This window comes from Suillus paluster (genome assembly GCF_016628075.1).
Source record: "Suillus paluster strain FC165 chromosome Unknown EDB91scaffold_59, whole genome shotgun sequence".
Lineage (NCBI taxonomy): Eukaryota > Fungi > Basidiomycota > Agaricomycetes > Boletales > Suillaceae > Suillus > Suillus paluster.
Genome location: NW_024537619.1, coordinates 143,529 through 168,882, shown reverse-complemented (window position 1 = coordinate 168,882; position 25,354 = coordinate 143,529). Strand labels below are relative to the sequence as shown.

At 49.3% G+C, this 25,354-nt stretch overlaps 9 protein-coding genes across 9 annotated transcripts; 3 read left to right on the top strand and 6 right to left on the bottom strand.

Annotated features, from left to right (window-relative positions):
* Positions 1–3,789: 3,789 nt before the first annotated feature.
* EDB91DRAFT_1338404 (uncharacterized protein) lies at positions 3,790–6,025 on the bottom strand (the record flags this gene model as incomplete). The annotated part of the gene is made up of 8 exons (XM_041325622.1): positions 5,957–6,025; positions 5,512–5,895; positions 5,093–5,117; positions 4,887–5,029; positions 4,739–4,821; positions 4,249–4,414; positions 4,024–4,136; positions 3,790–3,922 (listed from the first exon to the last, which is right to left on the bottom strand). Exons 2-8 carry the CDS (start codon positions 5,647–5,649, stop codon positions 3,790–3,792), a joined length of 801 nt encoding a protein of 266 aa, XP_041173841.1. The 5' UTR covers positions 5,650–5,895; positions 5,957–6,025.
* A 1,969-nt stretch (positions 6,026–7,994) lies between these two features.
* Positions 7,995–10,842, top strand: EDB91DRAFT_1330275 (Alpha/Beta hydrolase protein; the record flags this gene model as incomplete). Its single annotated transcript, XM_041325344.1, has 15 exons — positions 7,995–8,181; positions 8,237–8,414; positions 8,474–8,551; positions 8,602–8,705; positions 8,756–8,809; positions 8,869–8,906; positions 8,967–9,021; positions 9,084–9,211; positions 9,263–9,294; positions 9,351–9,534; positions 9,588–9,777; positions 9,833–9,891; positions 9,938–9,996; positions 10,046–10,273; positions 10,329–10,842. 15 exons carry the CDS (start codon positions 7,995–7,997, stop codon positions 10,363–10,365), a joined length of 1,611 nt encoding a protein of 536 aa, XP_041173840.1. The 3' UTR covers positions 10,366–10,842.
* Positions 10,843–11,165: 323 nt separating this feature from the next.
* EDB91DRAFT_1238818 (eukaryotic translation initiation factor 3 subunit G-domain-containing protein) lies at positions 11,166–12,122 on the top strand (the record flags this gene model as incomplete). The annotated part of the gene is given in 5 exon segments (XM_041321768.1): positions 11,166–11,228; positions 11,286–11,324; positions 11,344–11,608; positions 11,665–12,045; positions 12,100–12,122. 5 exon segments carry the CDS (start codon positions 11,166–11,168, stop codon positions 12,120–12,122), a joined length of 771 nt encoding a protein of 256 aa, XP_041173839.1.
* A 400-nt stretch (positions 12,123–12,522) lies between these two features.
* Positions 12,523–14,379, bottom strand: EDB91DRAFT_1238817 (tRNA guanosine-2'-O-methyltransferase; the record flags this gene model as incomplete). The annotated part of the gene is made up of 12 exons (XM_041321767.1): positions 12,523–12,572; positions 12,607–12,679; positions 12,738–12,869; positions 12,901–12,961; positions 13,015–13,093; positions 13,149–13,286; positions 13,339–13,405; positions 13,454–13,510; positions 13,563–13,679; positions 13,736–13,809; positions 13,878–14,122; positions 14,174–14,379. 12 exons carry the CDS (start codon positions 14,377–14,379, stop codon positions 12,523–12,525), a joined length of 1,299 nt encoding a protein of 432 aa, XP_041173838.1.
* A 68-nt stretch (positions 14,380–14,447) lies between these two features.
* Positions 14,448–15,427, bottom strand: EDB91DRAFT_678554 (uncharacterized protein). The gene has a single exon (XM_041328075.1). It carries the CDS (start codon positions 15,296–15,298, stop codon positions 14,603–14,605), a length of 696 nt encoding a protein of 231 aa, XP_041173837.1. The 5' UTR covers positions 15,299–15,427; the 3' UTR covers positions 14,448–14,602.
* Positions 15,162–16,590, bottom strand: EDB91DRAFT_678429 (uncharacterized protein). Its single transcript, XM_041328074.1, has 3 exons — positions 16,242–16,590; positions 15,873–16,184; positions 15,162–15,709 (listed from the first exon to the last, which is right to left on the bottom strand). The coding sequence occupies exons 1-3, from the start codon at positions 16,485–16,487 to the stop codon at positions 15,350–15,352; spliced, it is 918 nt and encodes a 305-aa protein (XP_041173836.1). The 5' UTR covers positions 16,488–16,590; the 3' UTR covers positions 15,162–15,349.
* Positions 16,591–16,823: 233 nt separating this feature from the next.
* On the top strand, positions 16,824–17,302 carry EDB91DRAFT_1058191 (uncharacterized protein; the record flags this gene model as incomplete). Its single annotated transcript, XM_041314137.1, has 3 exons — positions 16,824–16,917; positions 16,970–17,136; positions 17,192–17,302. 3 exons carry the CDS (start codon positions 16,824–16,826, stop codon positions 17,300–17,302), a joined length of 372 nt encoding a protein of 123 aa, XP_041173835.1.
* A 2,922-nt stretch (positions 17,303–20,224) lies between these two features.
* EDB91DRAFT_678387 (uncharacterized protein) lies at positions 20,225–23,333 on the bottom strand. Its single transcript, XM_041328073.1, has 5 exons — positions 22,791–23,333; positions 22,652–22,720; positions 22,521–22,596; positions 22,054–22,470; positions 20,225–21,996 (listed from the first exon to the last, which is right to left on the bottom strand). The coding sequence occupies exons 1-5, from the start codon at positions 23,309–23,311 to the stop codon at positions 20,536–20,538; spliced, it is 2,544 nt and encodes an 847-aa protein (XP_041173834.1). The 5' UTR covers positions 23,312–23,333; the 3' UTR covers positions 20,225–20,535.
* A 253-nt stretch (positions 23,334–23,586) lies between these two features.
* EDB91DRAFT_1152259 (uncharacterized protein) lies at positions 23,587–25,208 on the bottom strand. Its single transcript, XM_041319478.1, has 5 exons — positions 25,011–25,208; positions 24,705–24,951; positions 24,201–24,653; positions 23,932–24,148; positions 23,587–23,881 (listed from the first exon to the last, which is right to left on the bottom strand). The coding sequence occupies exons 1-5, from the start codon at positions 25,019–25,021 to the stop codon at positions 23,823–23,825; spliced, it is 987 nt and encodes a 328-aa protein (XP_041173833.1). The 5' UTR covers positions 25,022–25,208; the 3' UTR covers positions 23,587–23,822.
* Positions 25,209–25,354: the final 146 nt, after the last annotated feature.

The following is a 25,354-nucleotide window of genomic DNA, read 5'->3' as shown; positions in this document are numbered from 1 at the left end:
CTGCAACCAGACAAGCACCCACTCGTGACTCGTCTTTCAACATTGCCAACTGAGGCATTCCACCACCATTCAGCGAGCTTTTCGGCAGAATCATTAGGTTGAAACATCCACACATACATAACATCTCTATATATCTTGTTTTGCACTCTCCATCATTCCTCAGCTTTGTTGTTTTGCGACCTAATTTGGAGCCTTTTACAACTTACCTCCGAGTTGGCTCCAAGGATCAATATAGATCCGAGTAACAGTTTGGACTCATTGATCCTTTGATTCAAATCCTCGTACGTTGTTCCTTGATATAACCGTTGCACAGATGCATTGCTAACCATAACCTCGAACCAAATTAGTATTACTTACTTCCCCAAGTTGTTCCATTCCATCACACAATCTGTATCATGACCGCCATCAATGAGTCAGGATCAATGTCAGTATTTCATCTCTTATCCCTCTCTCGCTCTCTGACCACATCAACAGATCCCCGATCATCAGAAGAAATTTGGAGGAGGCTGTCCCAGGTCGCTGTCTGACTCCCTGGAACGAGATCCGCATCCAAAGTGTTTGCCAGGGACCCGGGTAGACCTTCTCAAACACATCTACACATTATTAGACAAGCGGGAGAAGAGTCAGCTTATTTGGCTGCATGGCACCACAGGCGTCGGAAAATCCACTGTTGCGTTCACTGTAGCTGAAATGATGAGAAATCTGAAAGCGAGAGAGGAGTCGACAGTCGAAAAGCGGCTCGCAGGAACATTCTTTTTCTTGCGCAAGCATACCAAATGCTGCACAACTGGATATTTCTTTGCGACGCTTGTCTACCAGCTTGCCAGCAATTTCCCCAGCATCTGGTCGGACGTGAACAAAGCCATCCGCAAGAATCCCGCTCTCCTAGACCCCAACAACTCTCTCTGCGACCAGATGGAGGCGTTTTTTTCTCCGACCTCTCTGGAGGCTTAAATTCAGGCTGAGCGAGTGTCTGCCTTTGACGTTTGTCATCGATGCCCTTGATGAGTGCACGTCCAAAACTGTGCTTACCGATCTCATCCTTTTCCTTGCACAGGCACTTCGTGAACCTGCTCTGCCCATGACCCACATTCTCCTCACGAGTCGCTTGGAGTCGCATATCTCTGAGGCCTTTGAGCAAGAAGAGGTGTGCCCATTGGTGTGCGAGATACCAGTGAAAATTTCTGGGAAAGGTATTGCTACCATCATCTCATTAGATGGTGCAGACATCGACGAAGACATCTATACCTTCTTGCAGCATTCCTTTAGAGAACTGCAGAGATGCCATCCTGATTTCCCACAACCAACGCTGAATCAATTTGCACAGCTTGCAAGCCGAGTGGGCAGGCGCTTCATCGTGGCTGCCACGATGATAAAGTTTATTGATGATGGATATAATGATCCCCACAGTAGGCTGCAGCTGATGCTTAAGCTGACGAATGAGCTTCTGCCGGGGACAGAGGTTTACCGATTTTACGACCGTATCCTCTCCACATGTGCCAACCCCAAGCAGGCATACCTGCACTTGTCTGATGTAGCTACCCTTGCAGACCCTTTGCCGATGTCACAAATCTCGAAACTTCTTGGCGCTGGCCAAGGGAGGGATGCGGAGACAGCACTCATGCAACTACGATCTGTCATGGATATTCCTACCGATGACAATCTCCCCGTGAATATACATCACTCATCCATTCGCGACTATATTTCCAACCCCTCAAACTGCAGCCTCAGTGAAGTATGCAATATCCCGTCACCCCACTCCCTACTCGCTGAATCCTGTCTCTGCTTGATGACGAGGGAGATACCAGAAAGCACGGCCCTTCTTGATATGCTCTCACAGTTGAAAGGACAGAGTCAGGCGATGCAATCCCAGGATCCCAAGAGATTAAAAGACTCACTAGCCTTCCTGGTTCGACCGCCAGAGCCCATGTCAGTTCTTATCGGTATGCTGTGGCTTCGCGGAGATCGCAGTTCAGATTTGCGACCCTGGGTAGAGACCCTGGATGGGCATGACTGGCTGAAGACCGAGGGAGGGCGAGAGTGGCTGAAGACCGAGGGAGGGCGAGAGTGGCTGGATACCAAGGGAGGGCGAGAATGGCTGGATACCGAGGGAGGGCGAGAATGGCTGGATACCGAGAGAGGGCGAAAGTGGCTGAGGACCCTGAGAGGGTGAAAGTGGTGGAAGACTGAGAGTAGTCGAGAATGGTGGAAGACCAGGATAAGGCAAGAGTGGCTGAAGACCGAGGGAGGGCGAGAGTGGCTGGATACCCTGGGAGGGCGAAAGTGGCTGAAGACCAAGGGAGGGCGAGAGTGGCTGGAGACCGAGGGAGGGCAAGAGTGGCTGAAGACCGAGGGAGGGCAAGAGTGGCTGGAGACCGAGGGAGGGCGAGAGTGGCTGGATACCCAGGGAGGGCAAGAGTGGCTGAAGACCGAAGGAAGGCGAGAGTGGCTGGATACCCTGAGAGGGCAAAAGTGGCTGGATACCCTGGGAGGGTGAGAGTGGCTGGATACCCTGGGAGTGATGGAGTGGGTGAAGACCCAGCCAAGGCGGCTGAAGACCTGGAGTGGGGGAGTGTTGCTGAAGACACCTGAAGCGCAACAATGGCTGCAGACACCTGGAGGGCAAGAGTGGCTGCAGACACCTAGAGGGCAAGAGTGGCTGAAGACACCTAAAGCGCAAGAATGGCTGCAGACACCTGGAGTGCAAGAATGGCTGCAGACACCTGGAGTGCAAGAGTGGCTGCAGACACCTGGAGGGCAAGAGTGGCTGCAGACCCATTGGGGGCGAGAGTGGCTACTGACCCAGAGGGGGCAAGAGTGGCTGCAGACACCCCATGGCCAAGCATGGCAGTCAACTCCTGTGGCATCTGTCTGGGCGATAATGGAAGAATTCTTGAGGATACTGCAAGGAATCAGTGACTCAGAGCATATCATTGTTCCAGAACCTACATTTACCATCCGCTTTCCAAGCAGTCCAGCAGTTCAAGAGCTTGCCAGACTTCTTGATGTTTCCGGTGTTCGTGGCATTAGGGCACCATGACCATTCCAACTCTGCACTACCGAGACATCTTTTGTCATCAGACAGGGAGATCATCTGTGCTATGAATGCCTTCACGACTTTTGCAAACGAAGCACAACAACAAAGTCAAGCAGCTTCCGATGCTCTCAAGTATGCCTGTGAAAACTGGGTCATCCATCTCTCACATGCTTCAAATCCATGGGATGATGAACTCAACTCTAAATTCCAGGCTTTCTGGAATGTCATCTCCTCTCCTGGCTCACGAGGCAGTGGTGTCTGAAGGGTCTCCCGTCTTGCCTCGTTATTTTATCCGAAGGGCAGAAACTCGCTAAGGTGTGTGTATTTCAACGCTTCTCGCGGTCCCATCAATAATATTGATTTTTGACATCCGAATCCCTTCATGCAGCGTAACCCCGATAGCCCCATCAAAATGCCGGGAGCTTGGCGAAACTAGCAACAGCGCCCATAAATAAATTAACGCAGTTGTTACAGTTCCCTAGCATGAGGAGGCATGAGGTCCCTCTCTTTTCTCTCATTTAAGTCTGACACCGTAATTTAGTCACCGCTCGCTATCAAGTTTTATATTACTCCACGCAGCTTTATATCTCTATTGACCAGTCGTCACATATTTATTCTTTATGATATGTGGCACTATTAGCACATGTCATTTACCGATCTTCATATCCCGATCAGTACCAGACGACCCGTTTGTGCTCACATTCTTGGCAGGTTGTTATAACACATGGTATTCCATAGACTGTAAATAAGTCTTACGTCGCTAGCCCTGAGTGCATGATAGCCGTAGACAAATGAGCCCAAAGCAGCGCCTGTGCAATCTGAAACTCGGCTGTCCCACTGCTAATCAGTTTGCTGCCCTTCTTTGACAGCCGCCCCAACGTCATGCTGCTTTGAAGATTTAGCAGGACACGAGCTGAGACTTTTGAATGCTTTGTTCTTTCCGTCAGTAATCGTCTTTGGTGTTTTACGTAGTGCGAATGTTTTACCAGATGTCCGAAGTGGAGGTGTCGAACATGAAAGATGTGCTTCTCATTCGAGGAGTGGGTGGGTCGCATATGCTCATGTACAAAGTTAACTCTCTCCGAGCGAGTTCAGTGTTCTGTAAAATTACACAATGTCAACGCACGCTCGAATTCCTCACCAAATCAAACTCACCTCTTTGCGCCGCAAAACTTGATGTTCAAAAGAAAGTCGTACTTTGTCGCACGTACCTTGTACTCAGTGACTTTGCCTAATGCCACCAAAGCCCTTCGCCAGCACGCCCTCGATGCTTGCGCCTTCAAGAGTGATGTTGACTGTCTCCCGTTATATCGCCCCGCATCTTGCCCTGCACCCATTTTACCCATTCTTATTCGTTGGGTGCGACAATACTCCAGGCTTTCGCCACAATGTCAGCGTGAACTAGGGGTGGGTCAAGACCACAAGATGCCACGGATATGCAAGGGAGAATAGAAGACGCAGCGGCAGGTTTTTGAGACTTTGTAGAGGTAGTAAGTAGCTGAAAATTCGCGAAGAGAAGCGAGACGAATTGGTGTGGGTAGGGAGCCGTGAAGATAACATATTGAGGCGCCAGGAAGGGGTGGGTAATGGGCAGCGATTTTATCATCCTCTTTGTCTTTCCCCTCTTCAGCAGACTCATCTGTTTTGTTATCTTTATCGTCATTCTTGTTTTCATCAGGCTCAGCACGTTCAGCTTTTCACCGTCCATTTGATGAATCTTCTAGCAAGCGCCAGTGAAAATCGACAGAGTCTGTGCTGATTTTCGACCCCTTTTGTCCTTGTGTCTGTGCGAGCAAAGAGCGGAGAAGTGCGGTCAGTGCGACAGGACGCATCTTGAGGGGAACATTACATATTTCTGAGAGAGTTGTGACGGTGGGGTGAACTTCTCGATAGATGTTCCGGTGATTGACTCGGTTTCAGGTCTCGATCCAGGCAATTCCTCGGCCTTCTCTTGGGTGCCTGCCAGTTTCTGCACGTCTTCACGGATAGTAACTGAACAAAGGATTGTCCATCTCCGCCGATCCAAATCTCACCCTTCTACTTCGAAGCTCTTACCTTCCTGGACAGCTTGGCACGCGAGCTAGCCCCTCCCATTCAGACACTGTATGATCCATTTGATAGTGTCTTCGAAACCAAGCTCCATTAAACGGTCTGCTTCGTCCAGAACTAGCCATCTGAATTACCCGACATTAAAAGAAGATGTATTTGCAGATGATCTAATAATTGACCTGGTGTCGAGACAAGAATGAGTATTGGACGCGCCTTCTTGTGCACACGTCCACTCAGCAATCCTGAAACTAAGGATCAGGTTTAACGTGCAGAGCTCTCTCTACATCCTCCTGCTCGCGTTATTGGCGTAGCTCTAAGTGTCGACAGCGCTTCTAGAACATCAGAGATTTGTTTCGCTAGTTCACGAGTAGGCGCGATAATGATGGTAAACCTTCCTATTGAGGGGTCGATGTAAGAGTGCGTACTGAGGGGAAGGAGATCTTGAAGTGATCTTTCCAGAGCCACTTTGGGATTTTATGGATATACAGTGTGTTTATGTCCTCGAAAGAGGAGATCGTGCAGATAGGAAGGGCAGTCGCGTTGAATGGTTTCGTGATACCCATCTTAGAACGCAGGTGAGCGGCGAGGAAAGGGTGACGACCCAGGTCTGTAAACGTGGCTGAGCTAGTTAATGGTGCGTTGTTTGGTTTAAAGGGTGCCCTGTGAGCGGATGGCACAGGGTTGTACGAGAATAGCGAGGATATGATCTGAGTCGGAGGTTCGGCTGCCGGATGATCTGCTGCAGAAGCTGTTTTAGAAGAAAGGGAAATTTGTGATGTCGCATCCGCTTCGCGTGGTCATCTTCATCACTTCCAGGATGAGGATCAGGCTGTGTGAATGTTTATCACATGTAATTGGGTTTCTGCTCACCTGCAGTCCGTCTAAACGATATGTTTACCACTATCCCTTACGATCTATATTCGTGATGGACCGTCATTTCGTGAGTCACGCTTTTTCGCGGTGAATTTCGTGACATACCGTTACACCATGTGACAAGCCATCACGTTTCCATGCCCAAAAGTGTGACTCACGAAATGGAGGCTCGTCACGAATAGACCGTAACCGATAGTACTGTCCAGCCTAAAAGGAATGTCATTCCCACATCAGTCCGTCCGCATGTGACATCGATTGGACTCCTACTTCTCAGTCCTTCCAGCCGAGCGCGATTTACAGCAGCCACGTTGGCGTCGATCATCAATTCGAACCGAATGGCAGGAGGGTTTGGTGAGCTGCACTTTCACGATCTATTCGTTCATTCCTTGATGTTTTGCAAGTTAGTGCATCCAAATCCCTCGAGATGCTTGAACGTCCGGTCTAGTCAAACGAGGAATGCTGCATCTATCGACACCGAGGAGCATATTTTGTCGCAGGAACCTGGATACACGTCCCTCGGAATTCCACTGTTCCCAATGAAGCTGATGGAACGTGTCATGACTTGGCACGTGGTACTGAAGACTGTGCGATGTAGAGAACTTCAACAAGGTTTCGGTTGAGACAGGAAAGTTCTCTTCAATACATTGTTCTGGGAGTCTTATTCGGTTGATCCAATTGCAAGAGGTAACTTCTGAACTTCTGGGTACCGCTAGTAGTAACGGAAAAGCAGGTGGATTCAGAATCAAACCGTATCCCGATGTCGAACTGCTACTATGAGGGAGGGTTTTAAAGACGGCACATCACATGTACTCTTACGGTAATACTTCTTCAGCAGATAAAAGATGCGGAGTAGGGCGGGAGGGTCCCTGTCGTCGTGACTTTGTCGGTGTCAGGAAGTACTGTACTAAGCATTGATACTCACTGGGGCCGACAAAGTCAACTACGTGAGTAACAACCTTCAAGCTGTATCTTCTCTGTCTTATTCTACTCGCCGGTTATACATTCTCAGGTTTGTGTCCTGTTCCCCTCGCAAACCCACTCCAACGCACCCCTCCTAGGACCTGTGATACCCCCAGTTCAACCATGCTCATAACAATCCTTGGTCCTTGGTGCACCCGGTGTCGAAATCGTCAAAAAATATGCAATCCGCGTTATGCCGCCGCTGTACTACCACTCGTAGTAATAATGGCCTTCAAGGTATACAAGCATTACGATCACGGCTCCCTAGTCTCTCACGAGGTGGAGCATACTTCTGGATTGATTGACTGGGCATGTTTTTTTTGAATCAGATTATCAATATGTCCTGTAACCTGTTGGACTGTGATATCCTATGTAGGACATTGCTATCTAGGAAAGGGGTCATATGTGTCCCTCACTGCGTCTCCGATTCTGCGAATGCGGCAATGAAGGGTTGACCTCTCTCGGTCCGCCGTTCCCGCCGGCCATTTTAGATATACAAATCTTCCAATCCACGGGACCATGGCGATCCCTCTCGTATATAAGGATTCGGGACGGCGACTGGGTATGTACCGTACGTACCGTGATAACACTGATGTCAAATTTAAATCAATGCCCTCCGTCATGTAGGTTTCACCTCTTCTGTAACTTGAGAAACAAACTCAAAAGTGACAGTGTAACTATTCATCCATTCGTCAGGCTCTACGTAGCGGACGGCCCGAACTGTGTGGGAGAGATCAGTCTTAGGGACGGATGACCCAGGGGCCAGAAGTGTTGTACTCGAAGAAGCGTTCTTCACGAGTCCACGGTCAGCACGACCACTATAGTGCTAGCCAATATATTTGTTCAGCATGATTCACTCCCTCACCCAATCCGCACCGTGAACGGACGAATCGTGTCCCGTGCCACACTACGCTCGTACGCGATCGTTCCGGATATCCTCGAATAAACGTTTCATGCACCTAATGTCATCTCGGACCCCGCCCTCGTAGCGTTTATAATGCCACATGCGTCAGGTAGCGCAATTTCGCCACCCTGATCGGAGTTGTCTCTCACTGCGCGATATATGAGATTGAAAATGTCGATTAAAGCCAAACTATTGTCCTTGTCACAGGTTTTACTTGCACTAGAAGCATTATCTTCTCCGGCAACCACCACATCTGCACCTACCATCGACTTAGGTTATGCTCAATACCAGGGATCAGTGGACACAGTAACAAACATCACTAGCTTTCTTGGAATACGGTACGCGGCTGCTCCAGTTGGTGCGTCCAGCTTCGTGTGTTGTATACAATCTCAGTTTACGCACTAAACACATAGGCAACTTCAGATGGGCAGCCCCTCAGCCCCCATCGACCATCCTCGGGGTTCAACAAGCTACCACACAACCAAATGAATGTTATCAAGCTTCCGTAGGTAATTCTTCGACAAATCCCTTTGAAAGCGCCTCTATGAGGAAAAGGGCTATCAGTCAGTCAGAAGACTGTTTATTCTTGAAGTAAGCCCTGCCATGGAACGATGATGATGATATTTAAGATTGGTGGTTGCATCCGGTAGTGTATACACTCCCGGAAATGAAGTGGTGGCCACCCCGTCGGCAGGGCTCCCAGTTGTCGTATGGATTCACGGAGGAGGGTGAGTAGCATGTTCAATGTTCCTCTGTCGATAAATCAATGTCGGTACAGGTATATTGAAGGAGCTGCGAGCACATTCAATGGCGCAGATCTAATTATGGAATCGAATCACGGTGTCATTACGGTCTTAGTCCAGTATCGCCTCGGTTTATTCGGTATGGCTTCGCTACTTCTTCGTATTTTCAAACTTATACACTGCTGCCAGGTTTCCTACCTGGAGAAGCGGTCAAAGAAGGGGGTGCACTCAATGCTGGACTACGTACGTGATCATCATGGTCTGACAGTTCTTCAGACTCGGCTGAGCGTGATATTCTAAAGTCGACCAAAATTATGCGTTACAGTGGGTCCAGGCCTACGTGAGCAAAATATCTACTTGAGTGTTGTACCTCAGCTGATAGGAAACTTTTCCTGGATAGATATGTAGTTTTGGCGGTGACCCCACGAAGGTAACGATTTGGGGAGAGTCTGCTGGTAAGCTGCGTTATGTACTCTTCGTCATTGTCAGCCCTTGTTTATTACACTTGTCATTTCAGGTGCTGGTTCCGTGCTGCAGCATCTTGTTGCTCATGGGGGAAACACGCAGCCTCCCCTCTTCAGAGCTGCCATGACGAGTTCCACGTTCTTGCCATCACAATATAACTATGATGACCAAATTCCAGAGGTGAATTTTGTATGAGGTCAATATATGTGGCGTCCTGAATGCCACTACCAGATGCTGTACAGCGAGGTCGTCGATGGAACAAAGCGAGTCCTTTCAAAGGTTACATATATCCATTCCCGAGCTAATACACTCAACTCAGCTGTAGCTCAAGTTCGGATACCCTCTCTTGTTTGCGCGCTGCAGACACCAGTACGCTGCAAACCTTGAACTACAACATCAACATCAACGGCTTCTCTGGCACGTTCGTATTCGTCCCTGTTGTGGACGGCACTTTCATTGTGGAGAGACCTACTGTGACAATTAGCAAGGGTCGCTTGAATGGTGTATGGTCTAAGAATTCTATCGCATCAACGAAACTCACGCCCTTTCCCCTTAGAACTACCTTCTTGCCGTAACCAATTCGCATGAGGGGAACATCTTCGTGGACCAATCAACGACATTGGATATCGCAGATTATGTCAAAACGCTTTTCCCGAACTTCGGTTCTGCTCAGGCTGCAGGAGCAGTGATGATGTACCAGAACCAGGGAAGCAACGTCAATCAGGCAAATCTCGCGATGGGTGAATGTACGTATGTCCTTCGAGGGAATTCATCATTGTCCCTGATCCTGAGTCGAATCAGCAATACTTGTTTGCCCTACTTATTATCTCCTCAAAGCATTTGGAGAGCGAGCTTGGAAGGTAAGCTCGAGACAAGTCTTAATTTATGTATGCTCAACAAAGGCAGGCCGAGTTTGCAATTCCACCTGGCCTGCATGGAAATGATATTGCATATTACTTCACTTCGTAAGTTGATGCCATGGGTCAACCCCTACTCTGATTCATACTGCTTCAGGGGTGGTCCTGCGTACAACAATTCCCAGTTCATCACTGCTTTCTCGAACTCATTCATGGCTATGACCATGCATGAGACTCCTGACGACCGATACACCCCAGGAGACATCACACCTTCCTGGGATTCTTGGCGACATGGTTTCACAGAGATGATGTTCAACGAGACATCCGCGGGAGTACCTGACGTTTACACTTTCAAGACTGATATGGCCTTACTAGAGCGTTGCGCGTGAGTACTGCACCATATTTGCAATTTACCGAAGTGCTGAGCTAGACGCGTGTAGCTACTGGCAAAATGTGTCGGCGTATTCGGTGCAGTGAATGGAGATTACAATTGCATCCTGGTATCTGTGTTAACCGAAAAGAAGTGCAAATGTTGAGCTGAGAAGTAGTGCGACATATTTATCATCTATCTCTTTGACCAGCAGCTGGTCACAAAGGTTCCTGGACGTAAGATCACTTTGGGGCGAGTCTTTGCTCCAACAAAAGATCGGTTTGTTTCATTGGCCACAAATAGTACTTCATATCAAGGAATGCTATGCTATGGCTCTTTACTCCTACAAGCCCATAGTTAGTGGTTTTGCTGCATGCCTGCTGGTGTGAACCCCAGATCCCCAGTCAAGAGCACATCGAACAAATTCAATTTCGAAGTCTACCCTACCGCGTTTATGGCCATCATGAAGATGACTAGTTCTTTGCTCTGTGCAATGTGCAAGTGAGACTGTTGACCGGGAAATTTACTTGGTTTTCGTTGCGCACCACCACTAGCACACACTTGTCATCGGACGGTTGCTGAGGTTAACGTCCTCAAGTCAGAACAGCGTAAAAGTATTAAAATAATTAAACGACTCGGCGGCGCTTACATAAGCGTCACAATTTGAAGTTTGCACGCAGCTGCTCACCACCAGCAACATATTCACGATAACATGGCGGCAGCAACGTAGGTTTGGGATTCCGATCTTCATATTCGGGCTCTCAATTTACAAGTCTTCCACAGTATACCGAAAACGTCCTGGGCAGGATGATGTTGACGAGCTTGGTGAACGCTTATTCTTGGATCCACAATCATATCAAAGTCTGACGTTCTCAAGTAGAACAACCGAAGATCGAGGATTACGTGGATGAGAAATGGTATCCGTGTCACCACCGAGTATGCTATAAATGACGAAGGAAAGAAGGTCAAGGTACGTCTGCCCACCTTCCGGTGGTCTGCATGCTATCTCATCTGTACTTGCTGTAAGATCACCCGCAAAATAAAACGCACCCTTCAAAAATCTGTAGTCGAGCACACAGTTGCAGAACGCAAGAAAGTGGGCCAAGTTTGGCAAGGAACGAGGGAACAAGGAAGGACCAGATCGAGCGACAACTACAGTGGGGGAGAATGTGGCTTTGAAAATCAGTGCAGGGAATAAGTCCTCCGAGCCGGAGGTAACGCCCGAGCAAAACATCAAAACCGAACTTGCAAAGGCTGGTGCAGGCAAGGTTATGTGTCGTCTTTGCAAAGGCGATCACTTTACCGCCAAGTGTCCGTATAAGGACTCTCTGGCCGGTCTCGAAACTGCTGGTTTGTACTTTTTCCGCATGCTTTATCCTCGATTTCATTGACACCGACACGCACAGACCTACCACCTGCTGATGACACGGCTGACGCGCCTGCTCCCGCAGCCAGCGGGGCAACTGGCGGCAAATATGTACCACCATCAATGCGTGGCGGAGCTTCTCGTCCTGGCGAATCCATGGGACGTCCAGGCGGCAATCGTGAAGACCTCCCCACGCTCCGTGTCACCAACATCTCCGAAGACACACAAGAGTCCGATCTTCGTGAGCTTTTCGGCACGTTTGGCCGTGTGGCGAGGGTTTACGTCGGCCGTGATCGAGAGACGGGTATTGGCAAAGGATTCGCCTTTGTGTCCTTTGAAGAGCGCGCTATTGCGCAGCGGGCGATGGAAAAATTAAATGGCAAAGGCTATGATAATCTGATTTTGAGCGTACAGTGGTCACGTAAGTACTGACATTTCAGCAAACAAGACTTAAACTGATCACTCTAATTATCAGAACCAAGACCGGACGGTCGCTGACCGACAATTCTCGTGGATTGTGGAGATTTTATTTGTGATTTTGATTCATATATCTTTTGCGAATCATGAACCTTGTCCGGATCTCATCATCCCCTTCCTTGATCGCAAGCTAGGTTGTCAAGCACTTCAACATTTTTTCGAGACGTTTTCCTTGGGCGTTGTCTCATTGTGTTCATTAGACTTAGACCCATATTCACAACCCACTACAGAGTGAGTGCCACGACGCAGCTTAAGAAGTTTCGAACGTGCGCTTCTCCAGTGCCGCCAGACACTCTTTATCATTGCATTTCCTTTCTTCAGGCTCAAGTCGTGAGACGGATTGTAGTGTATGACAGACTTGTATTAGCAGAGGTTGTTGCAAGGGCTTGATTTGTGCGAATGGAAAAAGTACAAACAAGGCTCATCTCTCGCCGTCCTTCTTGAAACCCTGGAAATACTTCTCTCTAAAATCTTTATGCGCAGGAACGTACATGTTCCCGTCAACCTCCGTTTCCCTTCACGGAATCAAACGACGGAGGCAGGTACTCTGCATAGGCGGTCTTCTTTATCGTGATCAGCTGTTCAAGTACATCAACACCACAAGCAACCTGAAGATAAGAAGGTTTACTAACTTACCCTCCGCCCCCAGCTTCCAAAATCTTGCAAGCTATTCGCCACAAGTTCCATCCCCTCGCACAGCATCGCGTGGATGTCGGGTAGGGCATACTCGTCACTCACCGTAGGCAGGAAGAACACGAGACGTCCAGCCTGGGCGGAGGAGATACCGTGCAAGTTGAACAAGATCCGTGATGAGCTGAGAAAGTTCGTAAGGCTTCGTTGGGGGTATGTAAGGCTCATTTCTACATCAGAGATATGCTGTCAGCCTATAAAATATCGGAGGTCAAGAACTTACGGTCGTGGGCCGGCGGGTTGGAGCCGATCTTCACGGATTTTTTTGCGTCCGAGGCGTTTTGCTCCTGCGCGAACACCATCTGCAACACGCACGTCATTTAAAGAACTGATGCTGTCGATGAGGAATACGCATACAGGGTGGATCGGTGATGATGGCGTCAAAGAGGCTGCCACAACGCCACGGGTGATTTGTGACGTCAAACGTGCAGAGATCCATGATACGGGATGCTACGCCGTATTGTGCAGCAGCCCGAAGGATACCTGGAGTTTTATCTGTGGAATGGGTGTTGGCACACAAAGACGCGTGCAAGAGTGGATTACGTGCCCTTTCCACGCATTTGTCTCCCGTCAATATCCGAACCGTAGACAAGAGCGCCAAAGTAGGCTGTTGTCTGGCGAAATCATCAGCACCAATTCCGGGCGAAGAATAGTTGACCAACATATGCCATGCTACCGGTGCCAATGAATGGGTCGTAGATCAGTTTTCCAGGGGATGCCTTGTGGCGGCGTAAACCGATGCCATCATAAGCAAGCACGGGGCAAACATACTAGCGTTTGATTCGCCATCAAGAGGGAAATCTCAGCCTCCATGCTGGTGTTCCCGAAATACTGGCGTTTCTTGACGTCGAAGGTTCCCATCAGTGTGCGTGCAGTTCCATCTGCAACCTAAAGATGAGTGACAATTTCAGCTAATGAACGGGTAAGAAGTGTATGGAACGTACCAACCTGCCGAAGTAGACTTGCTTGAATTCCCCATCCTTGTTCAGTCCACCATCGGGTGCTCGGCTACTCTCGTCTGATGATCGCACGCAAATTTCAGCCTAAGTTGCGCGACAATGCTACATAAAAACATCGAAAACATACACTCCTCAAAAACTGTGAGAGTAACTTCTGGGTTCTTCATGTCAATCTTACCCAAGAAGTCCATGTATGCGAAGCTCTCGATGATCTCACGCTGGCGACGTTGACCGATTGTGAAATTGTATCCTAGAACAGAAAATTTAAACGATGTGTCTGGGATGTACCGCTCCCATTGCGGGCGAGCTCGTCGCGTTTGTTCGTGCAGCGCCTCATAGGATGTGCCTTCGGCGTAAAACTCATGAATAGACCTGATTAGACGTCTTTTGAGCAGACCATTAATGAGGATTACGGATACGTACTTTATCATGATACATCTCTGAGCCAAAATTTTTGCATGCTCTTCCTTGTCGAGCATCAGGATCATGAATGGTCGTTTGACTGCTTCCTCGAGGACACTGGCGTAGCGATCAAAGCCTATCGCAAACCCATGAAGCTCCGATATAGAGAGTAGCTCGGGTACACGGAATTCTTCATGTGATTGAGCGAACACGAAAAGGTACTCCATTGGAGGCATTGGACGATATTTCTGGATGCGTCATTTCCAAAAGAGGTTTATCTTTTGATATTTGATATTTGAGGTGTTGTTTGGCAAGAGCTTTTGATCCAAACACGCAGTCGTTGACCAAGGTATACAGCAAGTATACGGAACAACCGGACTTTGGCGCCTGGCGATGGTTCATATACATGAGTATGCTGCGACGATTAGACTCCATGACTCGTCTACTACATCACACACGACTATATAACCAGGTCAAGTCGAACTTCTCGCGGGGATACATCGCAAAGAAAGTATCGTTTACGAGTGACCATTCATCCGCATGCCAGGTTGGCCATGCAAACCCAGCCACATGAGGGAATCGGCTGTGAACAAATTTGGACACGCGCCGGCTTGCTGCACTTGAGACTGGGGACAATCCAACCCAGAGTCCACGAAGTGTGCTAGATAACGGTCCTTCGTCCGAGTGATCCAGATGTGCGCTGATGGCAGCAGCATGAGGCGATGTACCCGGGCTGTTGGTGTATGTTTCTTGATATTTGTATGACATCTCCAAGTCCTCCACTTCCACCTCTTCGATGGAATCCATTTTCGGATCGTCATCAAACCAATCTAGGGCATTAAACCACATTCCTAGTGAGACAAGCTTCTCACACCGGCTGGCCAATAGCGCAACATCGACCAGTGTAGGTGCCTCTGATTCCCATGTTTCACCATCCTCGTCGATACGCGTGTCTGTCTCCGTGCCACTTCTGAGCCACTGTATCTCCAGTTCCTCGATATCCCTCCATACTTGAGGAATCATCTCCAGGTCGTCTCTGCAAATCACTGGCATCGGTCCGCCGATGGCGTCATCAACAGCTACCGTATCGATGAGATCGATCTTGAAGCTGCGTAAGGCACGGAATGCGAATAAAGGAGAGAGCATAGAAACTGGAGTCCCTTGACCAAGGATTACGGTGTCGGATGGCTCCCAAAACTATTTCTGTGCGATGAACTTAAGGTTTTTGATGTCGATGAAGTTCAGCTGATACCTGTCTGAGCGATTGGAAGACAGTAGCTCCGCAATTGAGTAGAAGGCAAGGACTGACACCGGTCCATCCACCCAAAGCGTGAGGTCCTGCATTGATCGGGAATCAATCATTTCCAAAACCGCTGTGGCATGCCCCACAAATTCTGTGCGTAGCCTAAGCTTCTTGAGGGCGCCCGAACCTCCTAGAATATGGGTCATCCCGAGCAAAAACCTGCGAAATTGTCTCGAAAGGCTTGTCCGCGTCAAGACGTAAACTGAAATCCGCCTCTTGAAGGCAAGGCATCCTCCCAAGTTCTCTGACGATTTCTGCAGGTACCGTCAGCATTGGCTGGTAACTATTCCTGGCATCATGTTGCGAAGACAGCATATCCACAGCTGTGAGGCGCACATAGGTCTGCCCACTGGAGAATACGGGCACGTGCAGCACAGCGGCACCATAACAACAGCACGGGAAGATCATGATGTGTACTTGCTCTAGCATAGAGTACTTTTCTGTGAGGCAGCCTAGTGCAGCACCCAGAACTGACGCCGGAACTCCCATGGGACAATATTTTACCGTCAAGGATCGTAAGCCCGGAGACCCTTCAACAAATAGTTGAAGACGCGATAGTATGTCGGATTCCCTTTCATGGGCAATATTTGGAAAGAGAGGCGAGGGCCTCTCTGCGAGCAGCGTATTGTATGCGGTGTGAGAGATTCCGCTGAAGCAGATCCGCCTGATGCGGGAACCGTAATGAAGTGCCCTATCCCATGTCGAACAGTGTAGAGCTCGAGAAAAAAACTGGGGTAATAAAATTAGCATAATGAACGTTCCAAGCCCGTGACATGATATACTTACTGTGAACCAATGTGGCACAATTGGACTTCGATTGGACAGTGAAGGAACCGTTTCAAGCAGAGATAATGGCGACAAAAGAATCAGTGGCCAGAGCGACTGTTGGTTCTCCCAAAGAGCGTCGACAGCAATTTCATGGATTGAGCGACTGGTACATGCGAGAGCGGATAAAGTGCCCAAGCTGCCACCTTGCTGTAGAAGAGAGAAAATGTGACGAATGATGTCATAAGGGAAAGATTCAAGGACCATTTTCAAAAGGAGTTTTAAAAGATTTTGGACGAGTGTGCAAAGCCAAGGGAGACACTCTGGTAAGTACGCTAGGAAACATGATCGACGTTTAGACTTAAGTACCACCCGCGTTGTTTGGCAAAGGCTTTGGATCTAAACAAACCCATAGTAGAGTATTACATAAGTAACCACTAATTGGCAAGCTCTAACTATGATCACTCCAGTCAATGATGCCCGTCGAAAGTCCAATACACCTTAGGCATGTTCTACAAGCGAGCATCCAAGCGTTCGACTCGGACGAAGAGAGCTGTATGCCCTATCTTCTCTCGCAAAATATGCTTATTTTAAACTCGGCGCATGTCACTAGTCGAAGAAGGCATTGAAATGCTTCGCGCTGTCCTCCCAGATGCGACGATTATAGCTGCTTTAGACATTATTGATCACGACGGCGGTGAGTAATATTTCCAATTGACTTTTTTCAGCTGAATGACAGATCTCTTCAGTTGTTAAGTACAAGACCTCTTGGGGCCGGCATCACTACGAAGTTCTGGGTACCACTTCAACTTACACCGTCTTTCCGCACCTCCATACTGCATCCGCAGCTGTGTCTAGTTATTGCACCTGCCCCTCGTTCGCATATGCGGTGTTAATATCCGAGAACCATCTCATGGTGCGAATTTACATCTCTACGGTAGTAGCACGTTGATGCATGATGCCGCTGGTAGTGCAAACATGTCTTGGCGGTATGCCTTGCAGATAGGCTGTCCCGTTGTGTTGTGCGCCCCATCGAAGATGATGACCTGCTGTTAAAAATCACGGGACATGTCTCTCCCTAGATGTTCTGCTCGCAAAGCTCAATCGCAGATATCCCTCCATTTCTAGCAGTCGATGGTCAAAAACGTCTTATTGAAATAACTAGCACCTGATCGAACAGCCCGCCCGAGTTCATTACTTCTCGGTCGCACGATCATCACTGCGAGGACTGGTGACCTACCTCTCCGCATGGTTTCTCCACGATGACACGAAGCGCAGGAGTGCGACATCTCGGCGTCATCTAATCATGGAAAGAATAGCCCCATCGGGTTCAATCCTACTTATTTTGTAAATATCCTCAGCGTGTATCCGTGCACACACTTTGCCTGCCATGACACTTCAGAGTTATATCATGGGTTATCAGTTTCCGTAACTGGCAGGCGCAGACGGACCCGTGATCTGATAATCAAGCACGCAATCTTCAATCGTACATTCCAAGCATAAATGGTACAATGGCGACGACATCTTGTGTACTGGCTCACTGCCGCAAGTGCAGACCATGCAGAGCCACGATATCGGCTCCTTGTTCGAGACTAGAAGCACATCATCGTTTAGAAGGTCAGCCGTCATCAAGGATGCGAGGCTGAGTATATGCGAAGGCATACTCGAGAGTATGTACTTTTTGTGTTGCCCGTTGTTTCGCGTTCGACGGTCAGCTCATTGGGATCACTATAGAGCCATATATTCTCTTCTCGGGATCATTGCTTTGAGCGTGGTGGCTCGCCAGACCTTCCCACACACAAAAAGAATCAGCAATATGTCGTCTTCAACTAATGATTCATATCTCATTCTTCTGTCGATGGTCACGTCTTTCATTTACTCACTCTGAGTGTCACATGAAGCGCGTCTTCACTAGCAGCCGCATCCCTCTCACTTAAATCCCTTAAGTTCGAGCTTCTTTATATCACGGCTCATCCTCATCATCTCATCACACTTTACGGTGTACATACAAAGGTATGTATTTGGAAAATTCTGCCTGTGGCTGAATCGACACTTTTACTTGTAGTTCACATCACAGCTCAGCTGGCACTTTTTCTGAGGATGGCCTCGACCTCCGCTGCTCATCTTCCTGAACACGGGTTATGGTGGAGGGTCCACTACAACTTCCTCGAAGAAAAGGGTTTGAATCCAGTGCGTGAAGTTGCATTCTTCAAAGACGGTCGACAGGCCGTTTCGGTCGTTCAGGTGATTGTACCGTATTTGCATGGCATGCAGAACGTTGATCCTCAAAGCCTCGTCATTCTTGGGTACTAATCGTCGCATGACGGCCGGCGGGAACGGCGGACTGATGGGGGTACGCCCCACATCAGGGTATTCGTGCACTCAGAGATGCGTCCGGGACACTGGGAGTAGTATTGTCCTGCGTAGAGAGTATTACTCTCCATAGGACATAAATGGAAACAAAATAAATAAAATTGTCGCATTGACTAAAGAGCTTCTGGGTCAACGGATTGCACCGACGTTGATCCTTTGATGCAAGTCGTTTCTTAGTATTAATAGAGTGTTGTCGTCGACTCGTCTTATAGTGCCTTGCGATGGTGCTCCGCTCCGTCCCTGCAAAAAGAAACACGTGTGCGAGATGGTAAGGACACTAGGTTAAGGAGGGCGCATCTCAGTAGCATTGGTGGTATAACCGTGATCCATCTAGGAATGTACGCTGGTATGCTCGCTGAAGAAGAACTGCGTATCGTAACTTTAATCTGCTGATGAGATCCTCATAACAAAAGCGAGAGGGATGGAGGAAGTGTGTAACGGATGGATCCTGTTGTCAGCTGAGAAGTGACGAGACGGGTGAAAGCACATGTGACCCAGTGCTTGTGGCCTTTGAGCCGGTTGCCAGCTGTGAGACGGTCGTAGAATATACAATTCTCATTTATCCAGAGGCAAGTGCGGAGGGACTTCACCCGACCTACATAATGATACGTGTTATAGTTTAGATACAAATAAATTGACCAGTAGCATTGCAGAAAATACCATTCCTACTTTCGTCCTGCTGATGCATTCAGATCTCTCAAAGATCGAGATCGACATGTGCCTGAACCATGATTGCAAGGAGATGTTGCCCCAGGCCAGGGTGATGGGTTGGAGCATGTCAGTGATTGAGCTGCTCCGATACCACCGCATGGTCGAACAAAAATGTCTGCTTACTGAAACTTACTGTTGCCTCGATTCGGTACGCAGGTAATCACACTTATGCAACACTAGTGAGAAACATAAGGGCGAGAAACGCGGTCCTAAGATAACAAAGGGTGTACAATCTATGAAGGCATCACCTAAGATGACGAATTTGAAACCGCACTCCAATTCACCATAGCGCATAGAACCGTCAAGGGCGATGACGATACATTTTATAGGTTGCAATATGCGTTTGCATCGATTCGCTGGTAACGGTTCTGGAAGTCGATAAATCATCTGGTCGAGAGAAGCAGAGAGGGGGAAACTGTCCACATGACATCTGGCACTAGTAGCGCGCAGACACTAGGGAGGCTATTGTGCGGACAAGCAACTTCGAAGTCTATCGACGGTTTGCCTCATAGACGGACTGTTCATGAGTCTATAAATCAGTACACACTACGGCATGCCCGTCATCGTTTATGGAACATCCCATCGATAACCGGAAGTGATCAGATTTGAGCGCCAAGTGATCGTTCTATATAGGCCTCCTTTATCTCGTGGCGAAGCAGAATGTGTTACACCCTTAGCAGAATGAGGTTAAAGGCAGCAGTGATGAAATCACCCTTGTTCGTTGTCAATCAGATCTACTATTCCACCCCTTCCTCGCCGTTTCTTTGAAGCCTAACAGTTGATCGGATTGAATCGTATGGACCAGGAATTATGTTAAAAAATATCAGCGGGATAGGTATCTGTCTAAACGTGAATAAGTCTACGAATCAACGCGCCCAGTCTGTGCAATGTATAATAGGTGTACCGCTGTCCATGCGCATAAAGCGATGCAAAGTCGGTTGATAAGTAAAAGACGGCGGAGGTGGAAAAAGGGCGGCGTCGAATATGAAGATGCGGAACCTCGTAAGATATGATGTATAGGACCAATGGTTGAGCAAGGCAGTCGAGAGTCGATTAATTGTCAGAGAGTCAAAGTAGGATGCCGATCAATTATGGAACGGAAATAAACGGAGCATGTTACTGTTGGAGCTGAAGCAATACAGGATGTGTAAAGTCAATGGATGCGGAGGTGGGAGAACGCACGCGAAGTCCAAGGGGGAAAAAAATCCCCGGCCTGCGCATATGTCTCAACCTAAGCTCGTTTCTTCAACAGCTCCGCGTACGCTCGGAGTTCACGGACGAGTGATCGGAGCTGGGGTGTGCGGGGTGTGTCATCAAAGTCTACGGGCGAATCCACATCCATATCATCATCCTCGCTCTGGTCTTCATCACTGGACTCGTCCTCGCTGGCGTCAGATTCGGTCTCGTCGGTCTCAGATGAGGGGATCATTTTAACATTTGCTAAGAGCGAGTCGGCAAATTTCGAGGCTTTACTGAGTTTATCCGCGGACGAGTCGAAGGATGAGGCTGCACGGGAGGTGGACGCTGACGTGTTGGCGTTTGAGGCCGAAACTGCATGGGACGTCGATGCGGACGCCGCGCGAGAAGGCAAGGCTGATATAACTCGCGGATTTGACTTCCCCGAACGCGACTCAAGTCCAGCCTTCCGCTCTACCCACTCCGCAAGCTTGAAGATTTCTGTGGGGTCTGAGAAGGCGTACCATCTGGAACTCTCTGACTTATTCTTCGTCTTCCTTGGTTTCTTGCTCTTTTCTTCGTCATCCGCTTCAGAATCAAGTTCGGGCTCGGACTCGGAATCATCTTCTGAGTAGTCTTCATCCTTTGGAGGATCTAGTCTCTCTTCAAGACCCGGCCGCACACCCCACACAGCTACGAACCAGCTCCATCGTTTGTGTGACGCGCGTTCTGAAAGGGAGGGCGGAGTCCACGGTAATTTCGACTTGGCTTTGTGGCTCTTAATCTTGGACCCTTGGTCTCGTTCCCCGACTTCACCATTGGAGGCAAGGTATTCGCGTGAAGCATCTCTCTCTCCTCGCCCTGGAGTCAGAGCCCAGTATACTCTGCCTTCTGAGTCCCGACCTAGTGGTGCGACGCGTTGGGTATAGGAGGATAAGGCAAGGGTCAGGGCAGTTTGGGGCGTCAGCGTATGCGTCGGTCCGTTCTCTATGCCCTTCGCATCCTGCGGTGCCTTCTCCTTCTCCTTGGCAGTGACGCCGCCTTTCCCTTTCGCCTTCTTGTCTTTCCCCTGCGCTTTTTTCTCCCTATCCAGTTGCTCCTTCTCCGCTTTCTCCCTCTCCTTTCTCTCCTTCTCAGCCCGATCCAAAGCTCTCTTCATTTCTGCGCTTTCCCTGGTCAATTCTTTTCCTTCCTTTACGCCCTCCTCCAATGTATCCCTCACTGCCTGTCCTTGTATTGCATGGTCTACAAGGGCACCGACGACGGGTATAAGCTGTGAGGTGCGGACTACTTCGGGCCAGTCTGTTTCCTTGCTCTTTTCATTGGCCTTCTGCGGGTGAGACGGATTGCGGGCGGAACGGGTTCTGATGATCGGCACGGACTCAAGGAGGTGCTCTGGAGCGGGTGTAGGACATGGGAGAGCAAGGGAAGGGAGGGTGCTCAGGGTGCTCAAGGTATTGACGATCCTGAAGAGGAACGCCTGCTGATGGAGCGCGTTGGCTGTTGTGGAGAGAATCTGATGGGAACCAGAATGATGAGTGGAACGGGACGGAGGGAGAAGACTGAAACACACCTTGGGTTCTACTTCTATCATGCCTAACAATGCAATCAGCAGTGCTTTCAGGCATCCTTCTGAAACCCAGGGTTCTAAATCTCCGTCGTCGTCGTCGTCGTCGTCAAAACCCCGGTGAGAGCGGGAGAGAAACTCGAGTTCATCATGGTGTGCACGCGACAGGGGGAGGAATCGAAGTGCAAATTCACGGATGTAGATGCGGGCTTCCGCTCCGTGCAGGGAGAGATGTGTACGGACGGGTGTCCAGAGAGCCTTGGGAAGCGGTTTCGGGGCTGGAGGTGGTGCAGGAGTGGATATATGCGCATGATTCTTAATGAATCCGGACTTGGATTTACTGGTGGTACTTGTAGTACGCTGGAGCGCGGACTTGGATGTTCTCGACTTCTTCTCAGATACAGGTTTACCTGCCATCGGGCCCTGTGCGCATTCGTCAGCGTTGGGAGGTTAGCACCGAACTAGACACCTACAGCCGCAGTTGGATCTTGCAGTAGGACATCTGCGGCTGACTGAAGCCCCGATTTGCGCGCTGTGACAGTAAGGTTCCTATGCGGGGCGATATAATTAGTGGTCAAGTCGTGGCATAACGCGTGGTACACACCCCGTGGGCTCAAGGCCCTTTGCCTTCCTGCAGGTAACGCAATTGCACGTCTCCTCACATCGGGGACACCTAAGTGAGCACAAGCACCGCGCATATACTCAGTTTCAAACGCATATAGAGCATCAGAATCACGACGTACTTGAAAAAGTACCCCTCGCCCGATACATGCCGTTTCTTCTCGCCTGCCGGGGCGGTACTGGTAGACAAGACATCCTGAAGCGCGAGCCCATAGCGGTTCTTGAGACAGGGGCCGCAGTACTTGGCGATGCACCGTCGGTTAGATTTCGCGTCTTCACGTGTGCATTGGACGGTGAGAAGTGCGTCGCGTTTCTTGTTGCATTGATGACAATAAACAAAGCCATTCGGAAAGTCCGGAGTGGCGTTTGCAAGGGGACGGCGCGTATCACCCGGCTTTATTTGAATCTTTGTTTTCTTAGCCGGTTGCTCGTGCGTTTCGGCTGCTTTGCGTTTGGAAGACTTGTTCATGACGGTGTTTTGAGAGACGGATGCGCGCAACGCGTTTTCTTTGCGGCTTGACATGTGCGCGGGGTTACTGGTAGTTGGTGTACTATTGTTGTTGGGTTTGTGCAATGCTGAAGAGGGAATTTCGACAAAGACTTGAGATAGACGCCTTACGGTTGTCTTTGGCTGGCCTGCCATCGATGATGATCGTGGTTCTATCGGAAAAGGCGCGTACAATAAACAAACCCAGTATTCTTCAATTAGCACGGTCACGTGTTCACGGCGTGTCTCAATCATCACGAGCCAGGAAGCCAACAGGAAGCTATGTAGTCTCGTCCTTATTTCAGTGAAGTGAAAATAAGCTGTACGTGTGGCAATATTCCCCCCTTGACACCTCAAAACATGTGAGGCAAGTGGTCACGAGTCTACCAGGAAGCATACGGGACAACATGCAATTGCTTGGGTATGAGAACGTGATGTTAGATGACCGAGTTCACTTGAGAATGAGAATAAGATGTTAGATTTTGGCGTCCATTACATCCCATCCTCATTTTCAAGTGGACCGAGCTCAGCGCTCAGGAAGTATACACCGCCAAGAAGACATATATTACACCCACAACGAGTCGAGTTTACACGTTAGTTGATAAATAGAGTGCCTTTTAGTGCCGTCCATGGCCTCCATACGGCATCGATTTTGTTTTCTAAAATTTTACACCTCCAACCAGTCCAAGAAGTCCGGCGTGAAGTATGAGAGGATCAGGGTCGCGCCTTTATGAAGTCGTGTCAGAGCACCGAGAAGCCAATATTGATCTACTCACCTGCCCGGACCATGCTCTCTGTAGTCTCAAACGCCATGGTTTTCAGATCATAGACGCCTGCAGCAGCACCAGCGTGGACCATCGCAAACTCACCACTGACTTGGTAGCAAGCCAGGGGATGGTCAGGTGCGAGCTGTGCAGCATCCGAAATGATGTCGAGATATGGGAGCGCAGGTTTTACCATGATTATGTCTGCGCCTTCTACCATGTCCCGTTGCTGAGGAACAAGACGATGAGTTGTGCAATGGACAAGAGACAAAGAGCCTCACTATTGCGCGTCGTGCGAGTCCCTTGGCGGTAGGAGGGAGCTGGTAGCACTTGCGGTCGCCAAACGATGGTGCGCTTCCAGCAGCATCACGGAAGGGACCGTACAATGCGCTTGCGAACTTGGCTGAATAGCTCATAAGGGTGCACTTGCTGGCTAAGTCAGCATCCATGAGTGCCTGCTTGATCGCCTTGATACGCCCGTCCATCATATCGCTGGGAGCTACGCAATGCGCACCGGCCTTGGCGTAGTTGACGGCCACTTCTGCGAGACGCAGGACGGAGGGCTTGGTGTTGATTGTGCCGTCACCATGGAGCAGACCGCAGTGCCCGTGTGAAGTGTACTCGCACAGACATACATCACAGGCGATGTACACAGATGGGAATAACAGTCTGATCTTTTTAATAGCTTGGATTACGGGGCCAGATGGGTCGTCTGCTGGGGTACCACGGCCGTCCTGAAAGATCTATAAGGCCATCGCGCGCAGTCTCGCCGGTTTGAGGCTCACCTTTTCACAATTCAAGGGTACACCAAAGAGGATGACGCTTTGCAGTCCTTTCTTTACCAATGGGCCAAGGAAAGACTCGAGCTTATTGACGCCCCAGCGGCATTGACCGGGCAGCGATGGGATTACGACGCTGGCATCAAGGTCATCTGTGATGAAGATGGGGTACATGAACATGGACTTTGTAAGCTGCCTGCGACCCTGCCAGGAGCGCGACAGGGGGTGCTGGTATCCACCCTGGAGGATTGAGCTGAGCGCGATCGGTGTTTAAGGGATCGATGCGAGATCATTGTGACTGAGCGTACTCACGAGATATCCATGGCGTTCAACGTCAGTGATAAGTTGGCAATCGGCCTGCTGCTGCTGGCAGTCTAAGATACACGTCTGGGTTGTCGTCGTAGTTAACAACGATTCACAGCCTTTTCACAGGTCACCTGGCTAACTTCGTCGGCGTACAATTTTGATTCCGTCAATCTCCGGTTACTTCGCTTCCGAGGTGATAATCTACGTGTTCACTAGAAGGTGCTGGACTAGTACTGTCTTGCAATAGAATGAACCTTCCCCCACGACAAACGATGTCGCGCCTACGGCACTGTTCCTTTGTCCTCGACGCCGTATTCTTGCACCAGTTACTCTTACTGAACCAGAGAGAC

Coding starts and splice junctions, on each gene's coding strand:
- EDB91DRAFT_678387 (XM_041328073.1), bottom strand. CDS start 23,311: ATGGCAGGCCAGCCAAAGACAACCGTAAGGCGTCTATCTCAAGTCTTT. Junction 22,721..22,790: donor GGCGAGGGGTACTTTTTCAA/GTACGTCGTGAT, acceptor GTGCTCACTTAG/GTGTCCCCGATGTGAGGAGA. Junction 22,471..22,520: donor TGCAAGATCCAACTGCGGCT/GTAGGTGTCTAG, acceptor GAATGCGCACAG/GGCCCGATGGCAGGTAAACC.
- EDB91DRAFT_1152259 (XM_041319478.1), bottom strand. Junction 24,654..24,704: donor TACCCTTGAATTGTGAAAAG/GTGAGCCTCAAA, acceptor TAGATCTTTCAG/GACGGCCGTGGTACCCCAGC. Junction 24,149..24,200: donor GACTCGCACGACGCGCAATA/GTGAGGCTCTTT, acceptor CTTGTTCCTCAG/CAACGGGACATGGTAGAAGG.
- EDB91DRAFT_678554 (XM_041328075.1), bottom strand. CDS start 15,298: ATGCTCTCTCCTTTATTCGCATTCCGTGCCTTACGCAGCTTCAAGATC.
- EDB91DRAFT_678429 (XM_041328074.1), bottom strand. CDS start 16,487: ATGGTCCTTGAATCTTTCCCTTATGACATCATTCGTCACATTTTCTCT. Junction 16,185..16,241: donor TTGTGCCACATTGGTTCACA/GTAAGTATATCA, acceptor TTATTACCCCAG/TTTTTTTCTCGAGCTCTACA. Junction 15,710..15,872: donor AGTACTCTATGCTAGAGCAA/GTACACATCATG, acceptor CGGTACCTGCAG/AAATCGTCAGAGAACTTGGG.